General features: G+C 41.2%; 1 protein-coding gene across 10 annotated transcripts in view; it reads left to right on the forward strand.

The window, feature by feature from the left end:
* Positions 1-26,067, forward strand: part of ZMYND8 (zinc finger MYND-type containing 8) — a 122,407-nt gene that overhangs the window by 31,745 nt on the left and 64,595 nt on the right. For 9 of the 10 annotated variants that reach the window (XM_074970057.1, XM_074970056.1, XM_074970060.1 and 6 more), the window contains one exon: positions 8,220-8,290. In XM_074970057.1, the coding sequence (XP_074826158.1) occupies positions 8,220-8,290 (71 nt within the window). Of the gene's footprint in view, positions 1-3,110; positions 3,133-8,219; positions 8,291-26,067 lie in introns of those variants that run through there. The other variant, XM_074970064.1, reaches the window with a different exon arrangement.

Here is a 26,067-nt window from a genome sequence, read left to right on the forward strand (position 1 = left end):
TGAAACATAGCATTGTGAATCTAAGTTCGCTATTTTTAATCACTCAAATATAATTATTTTATAGTTCACAAAAAATAAATGTCTGCATTGCAGCAAGATGTCTGAGGCAAGGTAGAGACAGCAGTGTTGTTTTACAGATCAGCCCAATCACGCTGCTCCATGGAGTCCTTGAGCCAATAGAAACAGAGTGTAGGTTAAAGATTGACAATTGCAGTGGCAAGACTGAGAAAGGCCTTCTGGAAATTTCTACCATCTTTGTTCCATCTAAGTAGAGCAAATTCAGCTAAGCTGAAGAATTTCATGTATTTTTGGTGCTTTGTCAAGGTATGATGCTATCACTCACTGTTATAGACTGCATAATAGGAAACACTGTGTGCTGTTTTTCTAATGTTCAGGCCAGATGGGGTGTGGGGTTTTGTTTAAGTGACGGAGACAGGGAAAAAGCATGTAATTCCTTCTAGCCAAAGATTTTACAGGGCTGATTCTTGTTCATTTCACAATTACACTGAACATGCATGAAGCAATGTAGTTGAGGTATATACCATTTGTAGAAGGTGGCCATTGTTCTGGTGTAACTAGGATTTAATCGTATAATTGCTCTTTAAATTTTTTAGCAACTAAAGAGTTATTTTACTTGTCCAGGATGAATATGATTAGCCATTATTATTTAGTGGCAACATCCAGTTACTTTAATAATTAGCTATACAAAGAATGTAATGGGGAGAAACAGAAGAGTGATCTGGATTATAAATAAGGATGAAAACAATAGCTTTTTAAAAGCCACATGTCCCTTTCATACTTTGTAGGCAAACTATTTTAGCTGGGAGTTAAGAAGTGCTAGGGAAAAATTAGTGACTTTTTGAAACCTGTGACAATATGTAGTATACCCATAAGGAAATGATGCAAAGTACAAATAACTTCAAATCTGATTTCTTTTCCTCTCTCCTTCAGGCGTCTGAGTAAAAATAGGCTTCCCCCTCACTTCATTGACCTTGGAAGAAGCATATGCTAAAGGAACTTTCACCTTCACAGTACAAAAATTAGTATGTAAAATTAGCTCCTCCATGTTAGTGTCCACTGGCTTCATTTACCTTTTCTCTCTGGGCTGCTTGCCAGTGTATAATCCCACTTCTTTCTTGCTTTCTTTCATTTTTCTTAAACCTTAGACCATGTTTGCACTACAAAATTATGTCAACCAAACTGAATTATGTCGGCATACAGCCGCCACAGTTATTAAATTGCTTGTATGCGTACACACTCGACTCCTTGTGTCAGCGATGTGCATCCTCACCAGAAGCACTTGTATCAATTGTATTGTCAGTTGAGGCAATACAACTGGGTGGCTCCTGAAAGCCAGTAATAGTTGATATAAGCAACGCAGTCTCTACACTGACACTGCGTCAACCTAATTACATCGAGCATGACTGTACATGGCTCAGGGAGGTGGTGTTATTAAATGGGGGTAGAGACACACTTACGTCAGCAGGAGCCAAATGTAAGTGAAGACACTTCCACAGCTAGGTCGACGCATGGCAGCTTACATTGATCTAACCCTGTAGTTTAGACCAGGCTTTAGTAGCCATGTTCGTCCAACAGGTGGGACATGATAGAGCAAGGTACCTTAAGACTGGTGCCATCCAGAATCATCAACAAGGGGGTGATAAGTCTCAGTAAAGACTGCATCCTGTTTCTTTTTCCACATGGAACACTTTGTATCACTTTGGAGCCCCAGATGGCACCTTGAGGTTTCTGAAGTTGCACCCAAACATGGGCACTCACGTAGCAGTGCATAGTATTATCCATTAGGCCAGTGATCCCCAGTGATCCATTAGGCATGCCCCCCAGGGGGACGTGAAGGAATGTTTTTTGGGGGGTGTGGGGCCTTGGCCAGTCCCCTGGGGAGGGCAGGGCGGGAGCGCCACCCAGCCCTGCTCTGCCCCCAGACCAGCTCCGGCCCTAACCGGAACTCCACTCTTCCCCCAGATCTGCCCTGATTCCCTCAACCCCAAGGCCAGCTCCGCCTCTAGCCCCAATTCCACCCTTATCCCCAGTTCTGCCCCCGCTCCTCCTTCAGCCCAAGCTTCTCTGCCAAGGACACCTTGGCTGTGCAGTAATGGAGGTGGGATGCAGACAGAGTCCATTACTGGTAAGGGGGCTGTGATAGGAAAAGTTTGGGCACCACTGCACGAAGCCATTAGCCTGACCTCTCAAACTGGATTTAGAAAATATTTCTATTGTTAATAGAAATCATGTGTCCACTTTCATATCCAATTTGGAAGTGTAGTGCATAGAGCTGAGTTTCATCTACTTTGCCACAGACTAAAGTTGTCAGTCTTATAACTATTGCCAATTGTCATAGTATCTGTGTGTCTCACAGTGAGATTAAAAGTGTGTGATAAGCATTATACTAGCAGCATTAATATAGATAGCACTGATCTTTATTTACAAACATTCCCAAACTGTGCCTGTATGTTTTGGAGGTCTAAGCCTATAAATATCCTATTTATATTGATTGGGCCTCAGGTGTATATCTCCCATTTTGAGAGAGATTTGAACGATACCACATCTTTTTTACTTGTTTTTTTTCTCCTTTGTGCTAAGCTATTTTAAATGCATATTGTATAGGACAGATTTTTTTAGAATATCCTAAATGTGTGAAATAAAATAAAAATCGGGTATTGCATTTTGGCATAGGTACCTAGCCTAATTGTTGCCATATCTATACAGTTGAACAAGCACTATTTACATTATTTCAATTACTTAATACAAGGTGGGCATTTTGAAGGGGACTCAGCATAAATAAAACATCAAATCTATGAGATTCACACTGAAGACTGAATCTAAAATTGAACAATTTCCTTAGTAACCTGTGACTTCACAAAACTCCCGATCTTGTGCATTGCTAGTTAAACATTTGGATGTCAGGTGTCCCTTTGTCATCCTTTACCATTTCTGATATTTAGATGATTGCTTCGAAAATAGCACTGCTGTTTAAACAAGAGATATAGTTATTGAATAAACTGCTACCATTTTAGCTACAGTACAGGAATGAGGCAGTGCAGTGCTGCCAGACGCCATTTTAAGAATCCTGCATAAATAGCATAGCTACCGATGAGTAAGAGACTGTTATAGGTGAGTGCTTATACAAAGCTGCTATTTATTCAGCAATGGCATGCTAATATTTTTTTCCAATTTTTATTGAATGCAGTTTTTTTGAAATCATGATTTATATTTGCTACAAACAAGTGTGATCTAGAGGAAACAGGAATTATCTTTAGGATAAAATTTAATTTTAGTCCTTCTGGTCTTAAAGCAGTATTTTTTTTAATTAAAGGGGAAAAAAGACTTCCATAAATGTATGGTTCTTGGGCTTAAAATAATTCCCATACGTATACTGAGAATATTGTGCATGTGGGCATGGGCTGTTCTAGGTGGTTTTCCATATCCATCAGATTTTCTTGGTTAAATGTCAAGGTGCAGTAGTTCATCTGCAACTTTTTAATTATTCTCTGTAGTTACCATAGGTTAAGCCCAGGTGTAGATATTTTACATATGTACATTTTGAGATAAATATTACTAATAAAAGGAAGATGTTCCTTTGTAGAACAGTTTATTTAATTGTATGAAATGAACTATTTGAATTGCATAAGTGAATAACTCTTTTATATTAATAAAGGAAAGCATCATTCAGTTAACTTAATAATGCATTTTTCTGTTAGGTAGAAATAAGTCGTATTTGTAACCTTCCCTTTTTTCCTCCTCTCCTCCAGCTTCTCCCCAAGAAAGAGAACCTGAGCCCCAACCCCCCCGTAATCACACGTTTAAAAATAGTTTGTGTGAAATGAGTTTGGTTTTCTTTTAACATTTTTGGTGACTGAATTTCATTTTTATAGCAACCCTGTCAATACAGGTATGGCAGGTCTTAAATGAGTAATACATGTTTTTGCCAATTTCATTGTTAATTGACTAAGTGTATGTTTCAGTTACTAGTTTTTTATAATATGTTCTGTTTGTTTTGTCAAGGAAATAAGAGTTAGTTTTAGAATGACTAAGATAAATGTTGTACTCAGCTATCTACTTAATGGAGTATATGCCACTATCATTTCTGATACGTAACCCCAAACTATCATATTCTTAGTTATACATAATAGTAATGCATCTGATTGGAACAAAAATGAAATAACAAAAGCAATCAGTACTGTAGAAATGAGATCTTTTCAAAATGTGATGTGTCTATATGATGGTCTAGTCTCATCTCCTAGTTACTGTGTGTTCCTACAGAACTTGCTCTTTGTTTGCATTTATACTGATGCAAAGATTTTTCTTTTCCTCCCTTTTTTGCTATGGGAAACAGTAGGATACTTGTCACTAGGAGCTTGCTGTCATTGAATTATTGCACTTGAAATCCTTTTCTGAGGAAAAGCTGATGGTGAGATTACTGAGATTGGAAAGTTATGATGCTTAAAGCACGTTCAGAATATTGCTTGTTGCAGTGGAAGAGAGAAAGCTTAAAAGATGCATAAATTCTGGGAAAAGTTACCCTAAACTAGCTGTAAATATTCACATACACCTCAGCCAGCAGAGTGATTGTCTATGTGAGCTGTAATGTCCTGCAACAAGCCAAATAATGCAAGACATCTCTGAAGTAATTTCATTATTGTGAATCTTTAAATGTCTTTCATAGTTATATTAATACATTTATACTTCGTTTCTGTTTTCCTCATACTTTGAATTTTGTTCAGCAGCAAGTCAGTGTTTTCTTCATTGCTCAGGATCTTGTGAGTTTTTATTTAAATTTTAGTATTTTGGGTGCTTCTTATTGAGAGGGATGAATTGTTAGTGTACCTTGTGGGAAAAAAAAATACATCCTATTCTCTAGGGCTCGACCATACATAATTTCATTTCTGCCACCAGTCCATGTATGATGCAGCAGGTATCTATTAAAGTTTGTTTTCAGTTACAGTAAAATAGAAGTATAAATATATCTAACAAAAATGCAAAACGATTCTATCAAGTAGTGAATTCATTTCAGCATTCAGAATGTTCTATTGAGAACAGATCTTAAGAGAGAAACTGTCATCAGACATTACCTTTATAGTACACAGAAGAGACATGTCAAGTCAAGATGTTTTGTTCTACTTGGAAACATTTAGGAAGAATATTTTTCTTGGTTTTATTGATGCATGAAAACCTTCCGGCTATGTCTACACTGGAGAGCTTACAGTGGCACAGCTATACCAATGCATCTGCGCCACTGTAAGATCTCTCGTGTAGCCACCCTATGCCTACAGAGAGCTCTCCCGTCGACATAATTAATCCACCCCCAACAAGCAGCAGTAGCTATGTTGGCAGGAGAAGCACTGTGCACAGTACCACTTATGCCAGCGTAATTTATGTCGCTCAGGAGGATGGTTTTTTCACATCCCTGAGCGACAGCATTTTGTAGGCAAAACTTATAGTGTAGACATGGCCTTTCACCTTTTTAAAAGGGTACAAAGAGCTTATGTGAAGTTAGTGACCTTTCAGTTTTCATGAATGTAAAAAACTTGATAGCATTAGCTAGAGACAGCCATGTTTAGATGAGAGCTGAGCAGATCTCACCTATTGGAACTTTTTATACATGCCAGTACTGACCAACAGTACCCTTGCTGTTGCAGTCTTTGGTCCACATATGCCAATACATCTCAATTTTGACAGGGACAGTCAGGGACATCTCTAGGAAGCCTTTGCTAGTATATCTTTATATTGACTTCCAACATCCGTTTTTCTAGTTGACTCATACACAGTTCCTCTATATTCTTTATTATTATTTGTATTATCATGGCACCTAGGATCCCTAGTCTTGGATGAGAACACTATTGTGCTAAGGGTTGTACAAACAAAACAAAAAGCCAGTCCCTGCCCCAAGCCACTTACAGTCCAAGATGGATGCAGACGGACTGATGGGAGAGTACAATGAAACAGAGAGACCGTACTTGTCACCATGGTAGGCAGTGACTTCAGTGCAACTGTTGTCTAACCATTGTCAAGGTTTTTTGTAGGCATCGTGGAAAAAGATGGTTTTAGGGAAGGATTTGAAGGAGGATAATGAGGTAGCTTTGCAGATGTTTATGGGAAGCTCCTCCCAGTCCTGGTGCATGAAGGTGCATGTTTGAACATTTAACATGTGGGTAATGGAAGCTACTATTATGGGCCAATCAGAGGACACAGTTGACATTTCAGTATTGAAAGAGATGATGATAGGTAGGGTGGGGTAGGGTGTGAGTGATGGGCCTTGAAAGTGAAGACGAATAACTTCTGTTTGATGTGGTAGAGAAATAGGGGCAAGTGAAATGAGCAAAGAGAGGAGTGATGCAGTCAAAGTGATGGGCTAGGAAAATGATCTTTGCAACAACATTTTGAGGATATGAATGGGCAAGATTGCACTTGGCAAGGCCCGAGAAAAGGATATTTAAGTAATTTAGATGCAGTATGAGAGCCTGGATGAGAGGTTTTCGCTGTGTGGATGGACTTGAAAGGCCTTTTCTTAGAGACATTAGGCAGAAAGAATTGTCAAGATTGAGACATAGCCTGTATATGATGACCTAGAGAGAGGTCTGAGTTTAATAAGATGTGCAGATTACAGGCCTGAGTGACATACAAGATGGTGGTGGTGTCTACAGTGATGGAGAAAGAAGGTAGTAGAGCGGGTTGGTAGTGCGGGGTGAGAATTAAGTGCTCTGTTTAAGCCACGTTAAGCTTGAGCTGATGTCTAGATAGCTACTAATCAGAGAGACAAGCTGAGATTTTAGTGTGGACAGAAAGAGACAGGTCTGACCTACAGTGGCCCCCACTGCCTTTCTTTTTTCCTGTTTCGCCAAATTGTATGTAGGTTTTGTGATCTGGACAAATGCCCATTGGAAATTTGACTGAGACTATTAAAGATTCCCATGGCCCAATCCAAATTTGAACCTGGATCTACCTTTTTGAAAGCACAGATCACCACCGTATTCCCATACTGGCAAACCACCACCAAATTGGACTAAGAAGCATATTGTATATAATAATGTGAAGTGCTATTTCTGTCACTATTATCTTTACATTATTATGTACTATATACTCCTTATTCCAGTTTGGTGGGGGCACTTTAAAAGATTAACCTTATTAAAAAGAGAGAGAGAAAAAAACAAATATAGCATTTCCTACAGAAAAACAAAGCAAAGCACATGTACCACCCATGATGGTGGTAGTAGTATACAGCATTGTTTTCAGTGCTAGATGGATTTAAATGAGCACAGTTTTCAAAATCTTGGATGATGTGTTAGTCTGCTGACTTCCAGCTGCACAACAATATCTTGAAAATGTATTTATTAGGATTTTTCCTTAGTTTGTCTGTACACAACAGCCAAATCTCAAAACCTTTGTGCAGCTGGACGGTCTTATTAATTACATTCCTTCTACCTCCCTTCCACAGCTTCATCTAAACTGGTAAAATTTAGATCCATATTTCTCCATTTAGTGATACCAATGTGGAAGTTATAATGCAGGCAGGTCAGAGGTGTTTGTACTACCTTGTCATCTAATCTTACTCTGAATACTGTAGAAGTGCCTGGGTAGGGATGAATGACATGGTGGTAAAAACACCTGTGTTCAGTCTACACTATATCTCCTGCCATTGCTATTATTGGTGGAGTTGCATGGAGGTGAATTACACAATTGATTTTTTTCAGATTGTAGAGCCTAATTTTAAAATCCTGAATTTTAACCCTTGTCTGTAAAATTACATGTTAGTCCCTAATCCTGCAAGCTGTTTTGCAGAGAAAGATCTCTTCACTCTGTAGAAGTAAGCACCTAGTAAGGTGCTAACATATGCAGGAGTCTGTCCATACAGTTTATAGGATTTGGACCGTAGATTATAAACTCTTTGGGACAGGAGCCCTGTCACCTACTTGTCTATCAAGTATCATTCACATTTATGATTCTATATAAATAATCTCCCATAGATGTTGGAAGACTAACTCACATTAAAATTAATGAGTGAAATTTGGGTAAATACCCTGTGTATCAGAGGCAAGATAAATTCCCTCTCTGTTCAGATAGCATATAGTCCACTTGAGAATGGACCTTTAAAGTTATATTAGATTTCTGGCCGTAAGTATTTGACAGTGTCACTTCAAGCTTTTGTGAATGAACCTAAATATGAAAATAATATATTCTAAATTTCTTTCTAACTCCTGTAGCTTGGCTGAAGAGGAAATAAAAGCAGAGCAGGAGGTGGTGGAGGGGATGGATATCTCCACTCGATCCAAAGGTGAGTGAGGAAAAGTGTACTTTATCTGTATTCCAGAGCACAGGAGGAAATTGGAATTCTTTGTTTAAAATCAGCAGTGCAATTGGTGATCTGTAATGCAACTAACTAGACTGAAAACATGAATTCTTAAATGCATATTGGCTTAATTAATGGAAAATTAATTCTCTAATTAATTCTCCTTTCTCTAATTCTTTGGGTTTTTTTAATATTGTATTTGAATTAGGCTATGGATTATCCCTTGGTTTTATCTGAATACACTCTGAATACATTGTATCTGAGAACAGCAATTTCTTTTTGACTTATAATCTTCCAGTAATCAAAATTTGATCCATACTCTCAAGATGTGTCAGCTTCTTGTGGTCTTCCCTACTCACCATGCCTGGTTTTCCTTGGAAGCCATCTTAAATTTGGAATGGCAAAAAGGGATTAAAAAAGAAAAGGTGTCACCATGTCCCAAAAATGCTTAATCATAACTTCACTAAAAATAACAGGGAACATGAAATTTTCCCTGTCCACAAAAATTGGTCTCATGAGTACGAATAATTTCAAGAACCCCTGCAATATGCATTGATTATCCTGACAGGAAGCCAGGGCAAGCTGCAGAATTCTAGAGAACTGAAAATCTCCATCCCTGTAGTGTCTGACTGTCCTATGGATTTTGAACTGGATTTTGAAACCCTGGCTCAGGCCATCCATATTCTTTTATTTTTTTTTATATATATATATATATATATATATATATATATATATATATATATATATATATATATATATATAAAATTGGGAGTTTGGATGGGCCAACGTGATTCTACAGCTGAGATAGCTGTAGTGTTAGGCCCTGTCTGCACTAGTGAACTTTCCTAATTTTTGTTTCTTTTCATTGCTGCTAACAGTTCAGCTTTTGGAGAGCTGTAGGGTCAGGATTTTTAAGGAGTTCAGGACCTAAATAGTGTACCTTAAAAAAAAAATAAAAAAAAATCTGGATCTGGTGAATATGGGGTGTGCCCACATTTTAAACACTGTCATCTAACGCTGCTCAGATCAGGTCTGCAGTACTTAAAACAGTGGCCACAGTCAATGACCTGTCTCCACTAGGGTTCCTAATGTTGTTAACACCAGTGGGGCTGCACTGAACAGGCCTTTGTGAACAGTTATCACCTGTAGGGAAAGATAAACCTGGTGCAAGACAAACTGTTAGGAGTGTCCACAGAGAGATTTACATCTGCTTAACTAAAGTAGTTTATGAACCAGTTGAAGTTAAACTGTACCTTCTGTGTGTAGTCAAGCCCTTTGTGGCTGTGTCTTCTGGTGTGGTTTTTTTACAATAAGAGGACTAATATGCATTATTTATCTTGCTGTAAAAACACACCTTTTTGCAAGTGAAGACATAGCCTGTGAAGAAACCATGAGACTGCTTGTAAGTTAACCTTTTGCATTACATGACTTTTTAATGATTTAACTGCAGAAATTTAATGTTGAATTAGCCTTGTCTTGCTGCAGTTAAAAAAACAAACAAATTAAAAACAAAGAAAAAGAAAAATAGCCAACAGAAATATCCGCTGCTTAATAATATTGACATTTAAATTCTTTGTCCCTGATGGTCACACCTCATTAAGATGAGTGGGGTGAGAGTATGGCAAGTTCCCACTTTCCAGGCTGCTATTATTTGGTTGAAGATTGTTTCTTTGTCATTTCACGTGACAGCTGTATTTTCACAATAGAAAAGATGACTAAATTAATAAAACCCTTAGCATTTGTAGAAAGCAGCAAAAATTGTGATGAGATTCTAGAACTGCTGGGTGTTCTTGTTTGTTTTTGGCTTGTTTTCTCTACTTATTATTTTCTACTGTTCTGATGTTAATCTTACAGAGAATTTGGCTTTATGTTTTAGTGCCTGTCTAATTTGGGAGATTGACCAGCTGTTATTCCATTATAGCTATGCCGGTCAATTTCCTTTGGTGTCACAGTTAGGCCATGACTACCCTAGTACTTTTGTGGGTATAACTTATGTTGCTTAGGGGTGTGAAAAAAAACAACCCTCTGAGCGGCATAAGTTACACCCACAGAAGCACCAGTGTGAACAGTGCTATGTTGGCAGGAGACGCTCTCCGTACGACATAGCTACCACCACTCTTTGGAGATAGTTTAATTATGTCGATGGTAGAGCTCTCTCCTATCAGCATGGAGCGTCTGCATGAGCAGTCTTACAGCCAGCTGCATCAGTACAGTGGTTTAATTACAGCGGTGGCTGTAGGTTAGTGTAACTTGCATTGACAAAACTCTGTAGTGTAGACAGGATCTACTCTATCAACAGTTTTTCTGGTATAAGGTGCATCCATACTAGGAGAGGTTTGCTGGTATAGTATACAAGTATACTTGTATTTGAAACAGGGATGTGTGCAATTGGGGGCAGTCGTTGGGGGCACAGAACTTCTCTGGCCCTAGGGTCGTGGAGGCAGGGAAGATCGAGCGACGAGCTCCTGCCGGGGCTGGGGCTGGGTGGAGGGAAGGAAGATCGAGCTCCTGCCGGGGCCCAGTGGAGAGAGGGGCAGGGAACTTCTGTGCCCCCACCAAAAGGTGTCCAATTTAAATTCCTGCACATGCCCCTGATTGGCAAGGCACTGGTAGTTTAGAACTGCCTAAGAATGGTTTATTTTGATTTAGCATAATCTAAGGCCTTGTCTAAACTGCCACTTTATAGCGCTGCAACTTTCTCGCTCATGGGTGTGAAAAAATACCCCTTTGGGTGCTGCAAGTTTCAGCGCTGTAAAGTGGCAATGTAGACAGTGCGCCAGCCTGGGAGCTACTCCCCTCATGGGGGTGGGTTTTTTACAGCACTGGGAGAGCTCTCTTCCAGCACTGGTGCTGTGACTACACAGCCACGTTAAAGCGCTGCTACGGCAGGTAATGAAGACACACCCTAAATCAGTTCACGCTAAACTGAAATAAAACTGGTTTAAACCAAAATAAGTGTGTCCTCACAGCCTTTTACACTGGTTTAAGGGTTTGTCTACATGAGGAGTTAATCTGGAATAGCTATTCCTGGTTAAGACCAGTAAAACTATTCCGGAATAAGAATGCCCACATGGGGAATTAATCAGGGATAGTTTGTTCTGCTTTAAATTCACTGCCTACCTAAATTTGAATTTACTTTCCTGTGTAGACAAATCCTGTGACCCTATGTGACATCACACCTTTAAATCCCAGACTAGACAAGTTACCTAGCTCTATCTCAGTAAAATCTTCTTTGGCCATGCGTACGCTTACAAGCTTACAGTGTCATAGCTGTGCGACTTTAAGAGCGCTCATATAGCTATGTTATGCCAACGGGAGACAGTTATGTCAGTCAGTGGGGGGGTTTCACACCTCTGAGCAACAAAAGTTTTGCTGACGTAAGTGCTAGTGTAGACATAATCTAAAAGACAAACCAATTGTACTTTTGAATGTGCTAACCTGGTCAAGTTTTGGCTCTAAAGTATTACTGTTTTGTCCTGACTAGTGTGGGGAGGTGAGCTGGAGGAGATGGGGAACGGCCAAGTGTGAAGAAGTTAAGAGGTGGGGAATAATGGAGCCAGGGCCCCTCCACATTTGACAGGGGCCCCGCGCCCTTCACCTCCCCTTCTCCCCAAAGGCCCTGGCCACCCACCCCTGGCCAGGTCGGCTGCTGGAGCCAGGTCAGGGGAGCCCAGACAGTTGTGGGTCACCGTGGACCCTCCACCTGCCCGGGGTTGGGGGGTCAAGAGCAGCCCCCGGCCTGTGTCCCCACCCCGCAGGGGCTCCCCATCGCCATCCAGGGCAGGAGGGTTCGCGGCACCCCAAAGCTACTTGCACGCAGCTGTTACATGGACCCAGTTCTGGCTGGGGAACTGCAGCCCAGCCATGGTAAGAGCCACGCGGGGAGCTGTGGGGAGTCGCAGACCCTCCTGCCCTGGGTGGGGCCACAGGCCAGGGACTGCTCTTGGCCCCCCCACCACAGGCAGGTGGAGGATCTGCGGCTCCCGGACTGCTTCAGCTTCCGGCTTGGCGGGGTGGGGCCTAAGGCAGAAGAGGAGGGGCAGGGGGCCTTGGCCGCCCTTGGCTAAAAGAACTTCCTTCCAAAAGAGATGAGAATAACCACAGGCCTCCCCACTTTTAGAACTAAATGTAAGACTTCTTTCTTAGACTTAACCAGCAGAGCGGCGGTACCTTTGGGGTCAATTGAGTGCAGTATTTGTATTGCATGCAAAGATACAACAATATGGTAATTGGCCCCAAATATTAATTAGTGCAGAAAATGTGTTGTTGTTGTTATATTTAAACAAAAATACCTTTGAACAGTATTGCTACTTTTATGTAGAAGACTAAAGTAACTGATGTTTGCGGTGGAAGGTCTAGTTAGGAGGGTATAATTACTTATCTATTATTGCTAAATATAAATATCAGAAAACTTTATCAGGAAACCAAACCAAACCAAACCAAATCTTTCGGTGAGAACTTAATGGATATTTGTAGTACATGAATTTAAAAATGTAATGTCAACTTTGTCTAGAACACACTCTCTCTTCATAACAAAGAGTTTTGATGTGAAATGGAAACTACTGATAACAAATCAGTAGTTCTTGGCAGTATTAGCTAATTTAAAGAGTGTTGTCTAACTGGACAAGATTTCCTTGTGTTTTGAAGGGTCTGTAGTGACTTTTTCAGGCTACTTAGCAAAGGACAGAAGCAATCTAAGATCCAGCTTCCAGATATTATAGTGATGGGCACTGAAACGATGTAGACAGACAAGCTAATTGAGATGAGAAAACACTCCACAAATTACTCCTGGGGGAATTCTGCACTACTGCGCATGGGCAGAATTTATGTCCCCCGCAGATTTCTTTGCTTCCCCACAGAAAATGATTTTCTGACAGGGAAGCAAGAGGAAGCCACAAGAGTGGTCATGTGACCCTCCTCAGCAGTATGTTTCAGGTGCCCAGGGCAGCCGGCAGAGAGGTAAATCACTGTGGGACAGAGGGTGGGATTGGGGAAGACCCGGCTAGTGGCTCCTACCCTGCGCCAGACTCAGATGCTAGTCCCGGCTGGGCTGGGGAGGACGGGACTTCCTCTTCCCCTGCACGGCATCTGGGGCTGGATCAGACCCACCCCCAGCTTTCCCCCCCAGCTGCTCTGCAAACTCCCCCCACCCACTTCTTGCGCCCATCACTCCTCAGCTGCAGGGGGAGGGATCCCTGTGCAGGGAGCTGCTCCCCCCTCTGCCCAGCTCCCATGCATCCAGACCCCCCTCATACTCAGACCCTCCCACGAAGCCTCACACCCCCTTGCACTCAGAATCCCACATCCCCTAATGAGCCCCACTCCTCCTGCACCACCCCAGCAAGCCACCTGGATCCCCACCCCACTGAGCCCCAACCAGCTGCATCTGGGTCTTCACCCCACTAAGCCCCACTCCCCCAGCATCTGGACCCCCCCACTGAGCCCCCCCCACAACCAGACCTCCCCTGCTGAGCCTTATACCCCCCGGACCCCACCCCCACTGAGCCCCAACCAGTTTCACCTTGACCCCCCTGCAGAGTTCCATTACTGTTGCACCCAGAACCCCCCAACAACCACTGTGCATCCAGATCCCCCCCTGCACCCAGATCCTCCACTGAGTTGCCGGCACGCAGATTGCCCCACACAGAAGCCTCTCAACCCACAGTTGGATCCCCCCGCACTAAGCCTCTCCACATTTGAATCCTGCCTTGCTGAGCCTGCCTGCCAACACCTGGTGTACCTAGTACGGAGGGGTGGAGCCCTGGGGTGTTTCTGGGGCAGGCCTGGACCTTGTGCTGAGTCACAGTTGGGTGCAGCCTCACTGCTGAGTCCATGTCCCACGGTGGGAGCTGCATAGTGATCTCCCATCTCTGTGCAGCCAGCGGCCTGTGCTCCCCAGTGCCATGCTGGAGCCTCCACATTTATTTGACCACATTTGCAGAATTTTAAAATATTGTGTGCAGAATTTTTAATTTTTTGGCACAGAGTGCCCTCAGGAATAACAAATATTTAGGTGTCTTTGAGCAGTTCATTATAACATTTGGTCCTGTTTATTCAGTGACCTCAGCCTCTGCTAGTAGTCTTAAGTAGTAAAGGAGTTAAACTCTGTCAGTAATTTAGTGTAGGGGAAATGTAATGTCATCAAGATAAATGTTTTTAAATGAGCAGTAAGGTCGTGGATGCTGAGAGATCTTGACCCTTATTCTTCCACTGCAAAATACAAGGCACTTTGATTAAAGTTGTTGTAATCTGTCAGGGAAATTACCTTTTGAACCCAGCCACATGAGGATTTGAATCCACAAGCTCTAGCATCATCTAGATCCCTACACTGCTGAGCCATCTGTTCCATATAGGAAGGACTGTGCTAGTTAAGCATGAGGCTTCATTACAATAGCTGAATGGCTCCTCAAGGATCAGAACCATTGCCCAGCATCAGGCCAGACCTGTGACACCCCTGGCCTAAATTGAAGAGACCCTTATAACTAACTAGTATCCTTTCTTTGTCTTTTTGACAAAAGCATGTGACTACACGAGATTTTGCATTATGGATTATATGGCACTTTATGCAAAAAGAAAAGGAGTACTTGTGGCACCTTAGAAACTAACAAATTTATTTGACCATAAGCTTTTGTGAGCTGCAGCTCACAAAAGCTTATGCTCAAATAAATTTGTTAGTCTCTAAGGTGCCACAAGTACTCCTTTTCTTTTTGCGAATACAGACTAACACGGCTGCTACTCTGAAACATGGCACTTTATGTATTCACAAACATGCAAGTGTTTGTGAGAAATCCAAGGAACTAGACTCTCACGACATGCTTTGTATTTTACAAAGGCAAAATGAAATTTTCTGATCCCTACCAATTCAACATTTAGAGGAGGATTAAATGCGCATACAACCTGAACTACCTCTTTACCTGTAAGAGGGTTCTCTCAGTGTTAGGATAAAGCGTGGGGGAGCTTGAGTTAATGCTGCTTATAGTGTGTGTGTTTTGTGAACAGAGGACTTCCATGTCCAGGATTCTTAAGATAGCATCTTTCACTGATGAGAGCACACCCAAAATTAGATGGAATTCAGAGAAGAATGGAAATGATCAAAGAATTGATTTATTTAGTCAGATAACTAATTTATAGATTATTTTTCTGAAGTAACAGTAACTACTACTCGCCCATAGTTTCTCTGTATGTATGTGAAAATCCATATAGGCTAGTATTAGGGAAGAAATTTCTATTGAGAGAGCTCATCTGGTTTCCCAGGTGGTTTTTGGGAGGGATGAGAGAAAGTGACAAAACGTTTTCATAACATTACAACCACTATCTGCAGTATAATTATAAGTTTCTAGAAAAAATGTCTAAAACTTGGCAAACTAGTCGTTTTCCTTCCCACTTCCTGTTCTAACTATCTTTCCCTCTCAGTTTCTCTACTTTCGTTCTCTTGTTGGTGATTTAATTTCACTGGTTCTCTGACAACTAGAGATTCTTCCAGGTGACCAAACCTGAATTTCCTGGTTTAAAAAGCAGTTGGGGGAGAGAACTGATCCTTCGACAACCTTTCTCACTCTCTCACACACAAACAATTACATAAACCAAATTTTGACCTATTTGCTGGTCACCTTTAAGTCTGGGAGAACTGTCCACTCTTAAATTCATTCAGTACATAAAATGGAGGCATACCGCTAACTGAGATTCTCCTTGTGATCCCCATCACTGTAATATCTGAGCACCTCACAATCTTTAATGTATTTATTCTCACAATACCCTTGAGTAGGGCAGTGCTATTGTTCCCATTTCACCAGTGGGGAACTGAGACACAGGGAGACTGGGCCAATATTTTTAAAAAAAGAAAAGGAGTACTTGTGGCACCTTAGAGACTAACCAATTTATTTGAGCATAAGCTTTTGTGAGCTACAGCTCACTTCATCGGATGCATACTTCATGACAGTATGCATCATGACATCGGATGTCACTTCATGACAGTATGCATCCGATGAAGTGAGCTGTAGCTCACAAAAGCTTATGCTCAAATAAATTGGTTAGTCTCTAAGGTGCCACAAGTACTCCTTTTCTTTTTGCGAATACAGACTAACATCTTTAAAAATATTGACAGGTTTCAGATGTAGTTTTGTTCAGCATTGCAGTGCCTAACTGATATAGGAGCCTAAATATAATTTTTAAAGGGATTTAGGCACTTGGGAGGCAAAATCCCGTTGAGGTTCAAGCATAGCCATCCCTAAATACCCTCAAAATCAGGCCCTAAGTAACTTGCCCAAGCAAGTCTCCCAGGTCTCCCAAGTATTGGGCTAGCCACTAGTCCCTTCACCATTTTACTATCCTTTCTCTAAGACCTGTATGATGTCCGTGAGGTAACTGAATTATCCTCTTGATCATTATAAAATTGTATATATTAGGTACATAAATGTAAAAAAAGGGCAGCTTTCTTCATGTAGAACAGTAAGACATTCCCATTTTATTCTAAATATTCTAGCCTGTTCAGCTTGTTCTTGGCTGCAGATTTATGTTGAAGGCTTTTGTCTTAGGGGGATGTTGTCATATTTGGGAGATAGCAGTAAACTTCTGAAAGTATTTTGAATGTGAAAGTGAAGTGACTAGTGAAACAGGATTTCCAGAATAGAAGATACATTTTGTGACTGTTGCTTAGCAGTACACTGTGTATGTAGTGATCATGCAGTGATACCAAGTACTTAATTACAAAGAGATGATTAAATTCTCACCTCTGTGTTAAAACGTATGAGATGAGACCTAAAACATATGAGAATGCAGTAGCAAGAGTATCTACAGCCTGGGGCTGCTGTCCCCCATGGAGAGGCCTTGTCACTAAGGGTATGTCTTCACTACCAACATTAAAGCGCTTTAATGTGGCTGTGCAGTAGCAGCACCAGCACTGGGAGATAACAAAAGGGAAATATACATCAAAAAGCTGTGATGTATATTCTGCTCGGATATTGCAGGTGGTATAATTGGGAGGTCCCCTATTTTTGATATCCAAATCTGTTACATGTTTCTTCAAGTCTGTTCTGCCAAATCAGACTTTGATGATATTGGCACTGGAGTCACAACAGCATCTTTCTCTTCTACAGTTCTTATCTTATAATAGAATTGTGAGACTGAAAGGGACCTCGAGAGGTCTCCTTGTTTAGTCCTCTGCACCCAAGGCAGGACTAAGTATTTTCAAGACCAGTGGTTCCCAAACTTGTTCCACCACTTGTGCAGGGAAAGCCCCTGGCGGGCCAGGCCGGTTTGTTTACCTGCCGCGTCCGCAGGTTCGGCCGATCGCTGCTCCCATTGGCCGCGGTTCGCTGCACCAGGCCAATGGGAGCTGCTGGAAGCGGCGGCCAGTACATCCCTCGGTCTGCGCCGCTTCCAGCAGCTCCCATTGGCCTGGAGCAGCGAACCGCGGCCAATGGGAGCAGCGATCGGCCGAACCTGCGGATGCAGCAGGTAAACAAACTGGCCCGGCCCGCCAGGGGCTTTCCCTGCACAAGCGGCGGAACAAGTTTGGGAACCACTGTTCTAGACCATCCCTGACAGGTGTTTGTCTAACCTGCTCTTAAAAATCCCCAATGACAGAGATTCCACGGCCTCCATAGGCAATTTATTCCGGTGCTTAACTAGCCTGACAGGAAGTTTTTCCTAATGTCCAAGCTAAACCGCCCTTGCTGCAGTTTAAGCCCATTGCTTCTTGTCCTATCCTCAGAGGTTAAAGAGAACGATTTTTCTCTCTCGTCCTTGTAACAACATTTTATATACTTGAAAACTGTGATCATGTCCCTCCTCAGTCTTCTCTTCTCCAGACTAAACAAACTCAGTTTTTTTCAATCTTCCCTCATAGGTTGTGTTTTTTAGACCTTTAATTATTTTTGTTGCTTTTCTCTGGACTTTCCCGTTTGTCCACATCTTTCCTGAAATGTGGTGACAACACAGTACTCCAGTTGAGGAGCACAGAGTAGATCGGAAGAATTACTTCTCATGTCTTGCTAACAATACTCCTGCTAATACATCCCAGAATGATGTTTGGGGTTTTTTGCAACAGTGTTACACATATTTAGCTTGTGATCCACTATGGCCCCAGATCCCTTTCCACAGTACTTCTTCCTAGGGAGTCATTTCCCCTTTTGTATGAGTGCAACTGATTGTTCTTTCCTAAGTGGAATACTTTGCATTTGTCCTTATTGAATTTCATTCTATTTACTTCAGACCATTTCTCCAGTTTGTCCAGATCATTTTGAATTTTAATCTGATCCACCAAAGCACTTGCAACCCCTCTCAGCTTGGTATTGTCCACAGACTTTATACGTGTACTGTCTATGCCATTATCTAAATCATTAATGAAGATATTGAACAGAACTGGACCCAGAACTGATCCCTGTAGGATCCCACTTGATATGCCTTTCCAGCTTGACTGTGAACCACTGATAACTACTCTCTGGGAATGGTTTTCCAACCAGTTATGCACCCATTTTATAGTAGCTCTATCTAGGTTGCATTTCCCTAGTTTGTTTATGAGAAGGTCTTGTAAGACGGTATCAAAAGCCTTACTAAAGTCAAGATATACCACATCTACTGCCCCCCCCCCCCCCCCCCCCAAAAAAAAAGGCTTGTTACCTTGTCAATGAAAGCTATTAGGTTGGTTGCTGACTGTTACTTAGCACCTTTTTATCTTCTAGGTGTCTGCAAACTGATTGATTATTTGCTTATTATCTTTCTGGGTACTGAAGTTAAGCTGACTGGTCTGTAATTCCCCAGGTTGTCTTTATTTCCCTTCTTAAAAATTAGCACTATATTTGTCCACATATTTATTCAGGAGATACCATCATAGGGCCTAATCACATCAGCCACACTGTCAGAGGCTCGTTCACCTGCACATCTACCAATGTGATATATACCATCATGTGCCAACAGTGCCCCTCTGCCATGTACATTGGACAAACTGGACAGTCTCTACGTAAAAGCTACTCACCAGCAACCACATACACACCACACAACAAAAACACTAACCCAAAAGGGGTTTTTTTTTGTTTGTTTTTCCCCCCCTCTCCTGCTGGTAATAGCTCACCTTACCTGATCACTCTCGTTACAGTGTATATGGTAACTCCCATTGTTTCATGTTCTCTGTGTATATAAAATCGCCCCACTGTATTTTCTACTGCATGCATCCGATGAAGTGAGCTGTAGCTCACAAAAGCTTATGCTCAGATAAATATGTTAGTTTCTAAGGTGCCACAAGTACTCCTTTCCTTTTCTTTTTGCGGATACAGACTAACACGGCTGCTACTCTGAAACTAATGGCTCAGATATCTCCTCAGTCAACTCCTTGAGTATTCTAAGATGTATTTCATCAGGCCCTGGTGACTTGGAGACATCTAATTTGTCTAATTTCTAACTTCTTCTTTCCCTATTTTAGCCTCTGATCCTACCTCATTTTCAGTGGCATTCATTGTTAGATGTCCAGTTGCTACTAAACTTTTTGGTGAAAACTGGAACAAAAAAGTCTTTTAACACTTCTCTCGTTTTCACATTTTCTGTTGCCCTTTATGTCTCTATCTAGTTTAATCTTGTTTGTGCCTTGGCCTTTCTAATTTTGTCCCTACATGCTTGGATTGTTTATTTATATTCATCCTTTGAAATTTGACCTAGTTTTGACTTTTTGTAGAATTCTTTTTTGAGCTTCAGATCATTGAAGATCTCCTGGCCAAGCCATGGTGGTGTCTTGCCATACTTCCTATTTTTCCTGCACAGTGGGAGAGTTTGCGCTTGTGCCCTTAATAATGTGTTTTTGAAAAACTGCCAACTCTCTTGAGCTGTTTTTCCCCTTAGACTTGTTTCCTATGGGATTTTACCTACCAACTCCCTGAGTTTGCTAAAGTCTGCCTTCTTGGAATCCATTATCTTTATTGTGCTTTACTATTTATTTATTCTTCTCTTCCTCTGATTTCCTTTTTTAAATAGGTACTCCCAAACTTTTGTAGAGGGCGGAGAAGAGAAAGTAGGAGGAGGGAAATTTCATACTCTTCATTTTTTACTTTCTATTCTTTGTAATATCCTACTTAGAAGTGTGAAAATAACTTCATATTGGGCAAACATGAATTTCTACTCCTGACTTCCTTTTAGGGGTAAACCATTTTTGTTTTATAAACAGTGGATATTGTCACTTTTGTTCTTACATTTCATGTTATCAGTGGCGGGTTTAAAATGGAGGGAAGACACAGATCCCTAGAATTTAGAGGACTGGGATTCCCCATTCAAGTATAGAAAGTTTAGGATAGTTGGTTAGATTATAGGTCATAATACTCTTCCTTTTTATTCCCAGCATTTTAATTTAATTTATAAAAATGCATTCTTCCTTCTAGCCCCATTTTTAAAAAGGATAGTTGTTTAATAAAAGTCTGGAGTTCCATCAACTCCAGACTTTGGAACTCTTTTTTTCTGTTGCTCTTTTTCTAGGGATAGTTTAGAAAATCATGAAATATAATCAAATCAACTTGTCCTTGCTTTTCCTAATCTGTTTGCTTCTCATCTCACTGACATGAACTGAGGCCATGTCTGCATATACACTTACACCAATGTAATTAGAATGGTTTAGTTAAACCAATGAAACCTCTGTGGACACTTTTATTTCAGTTTAAGAGTAGCTTATTTCAGGTTAGTTTAAACATGTTTCTAAAAAAATAAAGCCTGGTCTACCTTTACACGTTTTACAGGCAGAGCTAAGTCTCTTACGGGTGTAATATTTTTTTTCAAAAAAGCTGTGCCTTTAAAAGCAAAGACACAGTTATACCTGTATAAAACCTTATAGCTTATTTTGCTTCCCTGAACCGGAATAAGTTATACTGATATAAGCACTTTTTTATACCAGTATAACTGCCTATACTAGGGAGATTTTACTGTTTTTACTATGCCGACATAGTTGAAATGGCAAACTTTTCAGTGTAGACAAGGCCTAAGCTAAATCCAAAGAAGCCAGGTTTAAAGGAAAATAAGAACGTCCATCCAGCCACATCCAGCTCCTTCAGCCACATGATTACATGTGGAACTAATGGTTTTAACATTTAGGTATAACCAGTTTGATTTCAGTCATTCCCCGGTGGATGATTGAGGAGAAATTTGTAGGCGCCCATGTCAGCACAGGCAGCATTAGAGAGTAGTTAATAATAACCCAATGAAAAACAAGAAGTGGGTTTAATAGGAGAATTTAGAAGGGTGCACGGCAGTGTCTATTCTCAGTCACATCTGAAAAAAACTATGTTAAAAGAACATTAAGATTGTGAAGTCAAGCACTCAGAAGTTAAGAAATCCCAGAATTAGGTTTGACTGTGCAACCATAATTTGACACCCTCTCCCCGCTCCATATGTGTGATGACACAGTCTTTAATTACGTGTTCACTTACTGTTTTCTCCACAAGACCCTTTCCTCATTCAGTGCACAGGATGGATGGTGTTAACTGAATGGGAAGCCATTCAGTGTTTCTTTTCATACTTATCATTTGTGTAGCCATATGGCTCATTTACTGCTTACTATTTAAACCCTACATTGAATGCAGATGTACTAATTTCTTCATGGGTTTTTCTGATCATGGGCACTCATCATAAACCCTAATAAATTTATCATTACACCATCCCTCTTTTACAGATGGGCAAACTAAAGCACAGAGAAATTTAAGGCCAAACTTGTCAAAAGTTTTCACTGATATTTGGTGTCCAACTTGAAAAACCTAGCTTCTGAGTACTCAGCATTATTATAGTACTTTGTATGTTCAGAGCATAGCTGGCATTGATTTTACTTGCAATTCTGAGTGCTCAGCACAACTGCAGATCAGACCCCAGGTATCTCAAGTTAGGCATCCAGCAAATGAAAAGCACACAAATTGATGGCCACACATGAAAAGTTTGGTTCAAGTGATTTGCCCAGCATGACAAGAAATTTGTGGGAGAGTCAGGGATAGAATCCTGGTCTCCAGCATATTAAATTGCCTCAAACTTGAGACCATCCTTTCTCTATCTGCAGTACCTTGACTCATGCACTATAAATCTTTCAGTTTCATCAACAAATAAGGAAGGGGTTCTACAGACTACAGCTTCCTTCCCAAAACACCCCTGAGTCATTCGCTGAGCATGGTCCATCTATCTTGTGCACTGAATGAATGAAGCATAGGTCCTGTGGAAAAAATAGTATGTGATTATGTAATTAAAGACTATATCATAATGCATATGCACAGGCATTCTTAATTCTGGCATTTGGAAATGTTTGTGTGTTTGACTTTGCAACCATACTTTTCACATTTTTTGTTAAAATGCCATCTTCTAAATTTTCAAATCAGCCAACTGAAAAAGCAGAATTTTTAGAATGTGGAACCATACTGATTCCCATGTGTATCATCAGCTGGTTTGGGGCCTTTAGATCCACAGCACAGATCTCTGCTACTTCAACTAATGGACTGACTGGTAGCAGTAATCAGCTGTTAGTGTCTATCTGGGCCAGTAGGGAATGAAACGTATTTGGCCAATGGGTTTTACATCAGAGGACTGTAGAGACTCCAGAATCCTGGATTCCATTCCCGGTTCTGGAGCGGAATGTGCTCTAGAGGTTTCAGAACCTTCTGCCCCTGTCTCTTGGCCTTCCCCAAGCCTGACCCCTTCTATATCTTGTTTCCCTCAGTCTGTCCCAACCTTACCCCTCTACCCATCTTCCCCTGACTCCTGTATTTTTCTCCCCATCTTTTCCCTCCCTCCCCAAACTCAGTATCCTCACAGTTTTGTTCTTGGAATTGGTTTTGTTGAAACTATTCAAAAACATTCAGGGTGAAGTTGACATGGCATGTAAAATTTCAGAATAAATTATTAAAGTTTGGCAAAATTGTAAGGAACTGAAAACAAGCACTTTTTGTGGTAGGTCTCAGGCAGCCTTAACTATAGATGTCACCATCAGCTCTGCTTATAAACAGTTTCTACATAGACCTCAGTTTTGTTTCAGTGGCAATCAGTTGCTCTAAATTATATTGATATATATGTGGTGGGAGCGTGTTTACTACTTGGAGGCGCCCAGTCTGTTCCTGACTCTGACTTGCTCAGTTGCTTCAGGCAAGTCCCTCTGTGCCTCCATTTTTTCATTGTCAAATGAAAATTATAATGCAGCATTTACGTACCTTATGTGATGGTTGTGAGATATCATTAATGTTTCCACAGGGCAGAGGTGCCGCCTTTCCAAAGTACCGGGGGGTTCTCAGTGAAACCCGGTTCTGCCCCAGGGCCCACCCCCACCCTTCCACCAAGGCCCCATCCTCTACCCTACCCACCCCCACCTAGCCTCTTCCTGCCCAGTTCTGCCCGCTCCCCCAAGCACCCCATGTTCTCACTCCTTCCCCCCCACCCAGTCTCCTGCACACTGCAAAACAGCTGTTTGCAGTGGGCGGGAGGGGGAGAGGGAGGGAGGGGGAGGCAGTGATCTGTGGGGCCTGCCAGGAGGCACCGGAAGGGGTGGGGGGCATCTGATGGGGGGGCTTCTGTTGGTGCTCAGCACCCACCATTTTTTCCCTGTGGGTGCTCTAGCCCCGGAGCACCCACGGAGTCGGCACCTATGCTTCAAGACACTTCTCAGTATTCACTAAAGAATATTCTCAGGTGTTGTCTACACAAGAAAGTTGCACTGGTTTAAATTAAATTGATTTTTAAAACAGTTTAGTTAAACCAGTGCAAACCCTTGTGTGGTCATTCTTATTTTGCTGATTAAGAGTTAGCTTAACCCTATTCTTAGGCAGTTTAAACCAGTTTTATTTAATTTTTTGTTTAAATAGACTAGGAATCTATTTAAACTAAACCAAAATAAACCACTCTTAAATCAAAAGTGATCACACAGCCTTTTGCACTAGTTTAAAAGAATATCTTTAATTAAACCAGTGCAACTTTCTGATGTAGGTAGGGCCTCAGATGAATAGTCCTTTGAAAGTGCCTTTTCTTGGTTGTACCTTCCTCCATCTGATTTTCTTGTTTTTGCATGCGGTGGTTTTATTTTAAATGGTTACTTTATTTCATCATGTTGTTGATTGATAATCACTGGCCAGAGATCTGCCACAGCACTTGTGGGCCTCCTGGGAGATGCCATACAGCACTGTACCTGTCCTGGGTAATAACTGCCCTGTCTAGAAAATTCCAGATAATCACTTTCTGCTGTACTGCCTCTAACATTAGAAGACATATTTAAAATATTTTACTGGAAGTTCCAACAATTAACTCCCACTATCCTCTTCGTTCTCAGTTGATCAGCCTATCATAATTACTGTTGTTTGATTGACCCCGGCTGAGAAGAGTTCATTGCTAATTGGGATAGATTCTGTTGGTGTTTTCATAAATATGTTTGGGCTAGCACAAGCACCTTCTTAGCCAACAGTTTCTCTTTTCCATAGTTGTTTATATTCTTCTCCAAGTCTGTGATTTGTGTGCATTCTCCAAATACATCCCAGTATCATAGACATACTTTCTGCCGGTAGTACAATTCTTGCTGGAGCATTTCCTGAACTTACACAATGAGCAAACTTAATTGCTTCAGCCTCTCAGTATTTATTTTCTCAAGCTGTTGGTTTCCTGAGACCAGCAGCTGTGTTAAGATTCTGCACGTATTTGTGACTGGGCTTGTGGCCAAGAATGTTCAGTTACATGAGCAACTGTCTGTAACTGTCTGGGGCACATGACTTTTGTAGCTGGTTGGACACCATTCTACTTTTTCTAGCTAGTCTGATTGCTCATGGCTGTATAAAACACACAATCTCTGTCAATGACATTTAGAAAATTAAATATGCAAACATACTTTAGTCTTTTGACAATGATCTGCACAGTTGTGGCAGACCAAGATTTAATTCCCAGCGTCACACTTAGGCCTTAATGTCTCGATGAGACTTTTTTACACTGCTGTAAGTTCATCAGTGCAAATCCCCTAGTGTATACATGCTGCACCAGAGTAGTGCAACTACACTAGTTCAGTGAAACCCAGCATATTATCACTATTATTTTATTGCCATAGTGCATAGGAGCCCCATTCATGCTCCAGGACCCCATTGTGCTAGGCACTCTACTAGCACAGAACAAAAAGACTGTCCTGGACAAGGTGTTAAGCGCTGATAGTGCTGTGGAGCTAGTCCATTCTGCCTCAGGTTGTGAGAGAAAGAGAGTGCCTTGTGTCTGAACAGGTTACATCTTTAGAAATGTAAAGGTAGATATTGATGAACTAGGAAGGAGATCTTACCTTTCCCTTGGAGGTGGGCGGCTGCCACACATACCCTTGTTTACGCTAGCCGTACTGGCAAATCTTCATAATGGAGATTAGGCTTATACTGGCAAAAATATTTTTTAAGAATGGCAAAACTTTTTTAGACTAGACTAGGCCCTACGGGGGTGGATGTTAAGGGAGTGTGTGTGTGTGTCTGTGTGCATATGTGATGCAGGAAGAGGATGGATGGACTTGCTGATGAACAGTAAATGTTACTCTAGAGTTCATTTTGTCCTGCCATTTCAGTATGAACTCTGTGATGTGATGTGCAATATAATATGAATCTATGTAATTCTGTTGCATCCCTCTGTATCTAAGCAGGTCTCACAATACAGTTTAGTTAAGAGTGCTACATCTTTTGGGATGTTTTGTAAATCAGCAAAATTGCTTCATGTTAGAAATGGTTAGTGTTAGGCCATGTCTATCTACACTACAGCCACAGCTGTGGTGCATAATGTAGACCCTTCCTAAGTTTTTCTGTTGATAT

Source organism: Natator depressus, chromosome 13 (assembly GCF_965152275.1).
Source record: "Natator depressus isolate rNatDep1 chromosome 13, rNatDep2.hap1, whole genome shotgun sequence".
Taxonomy (NCBI): Eukaryota; Metazoa; Chordata; order Testudines; family Cheloniidae; genus Natator; species Natator depressus.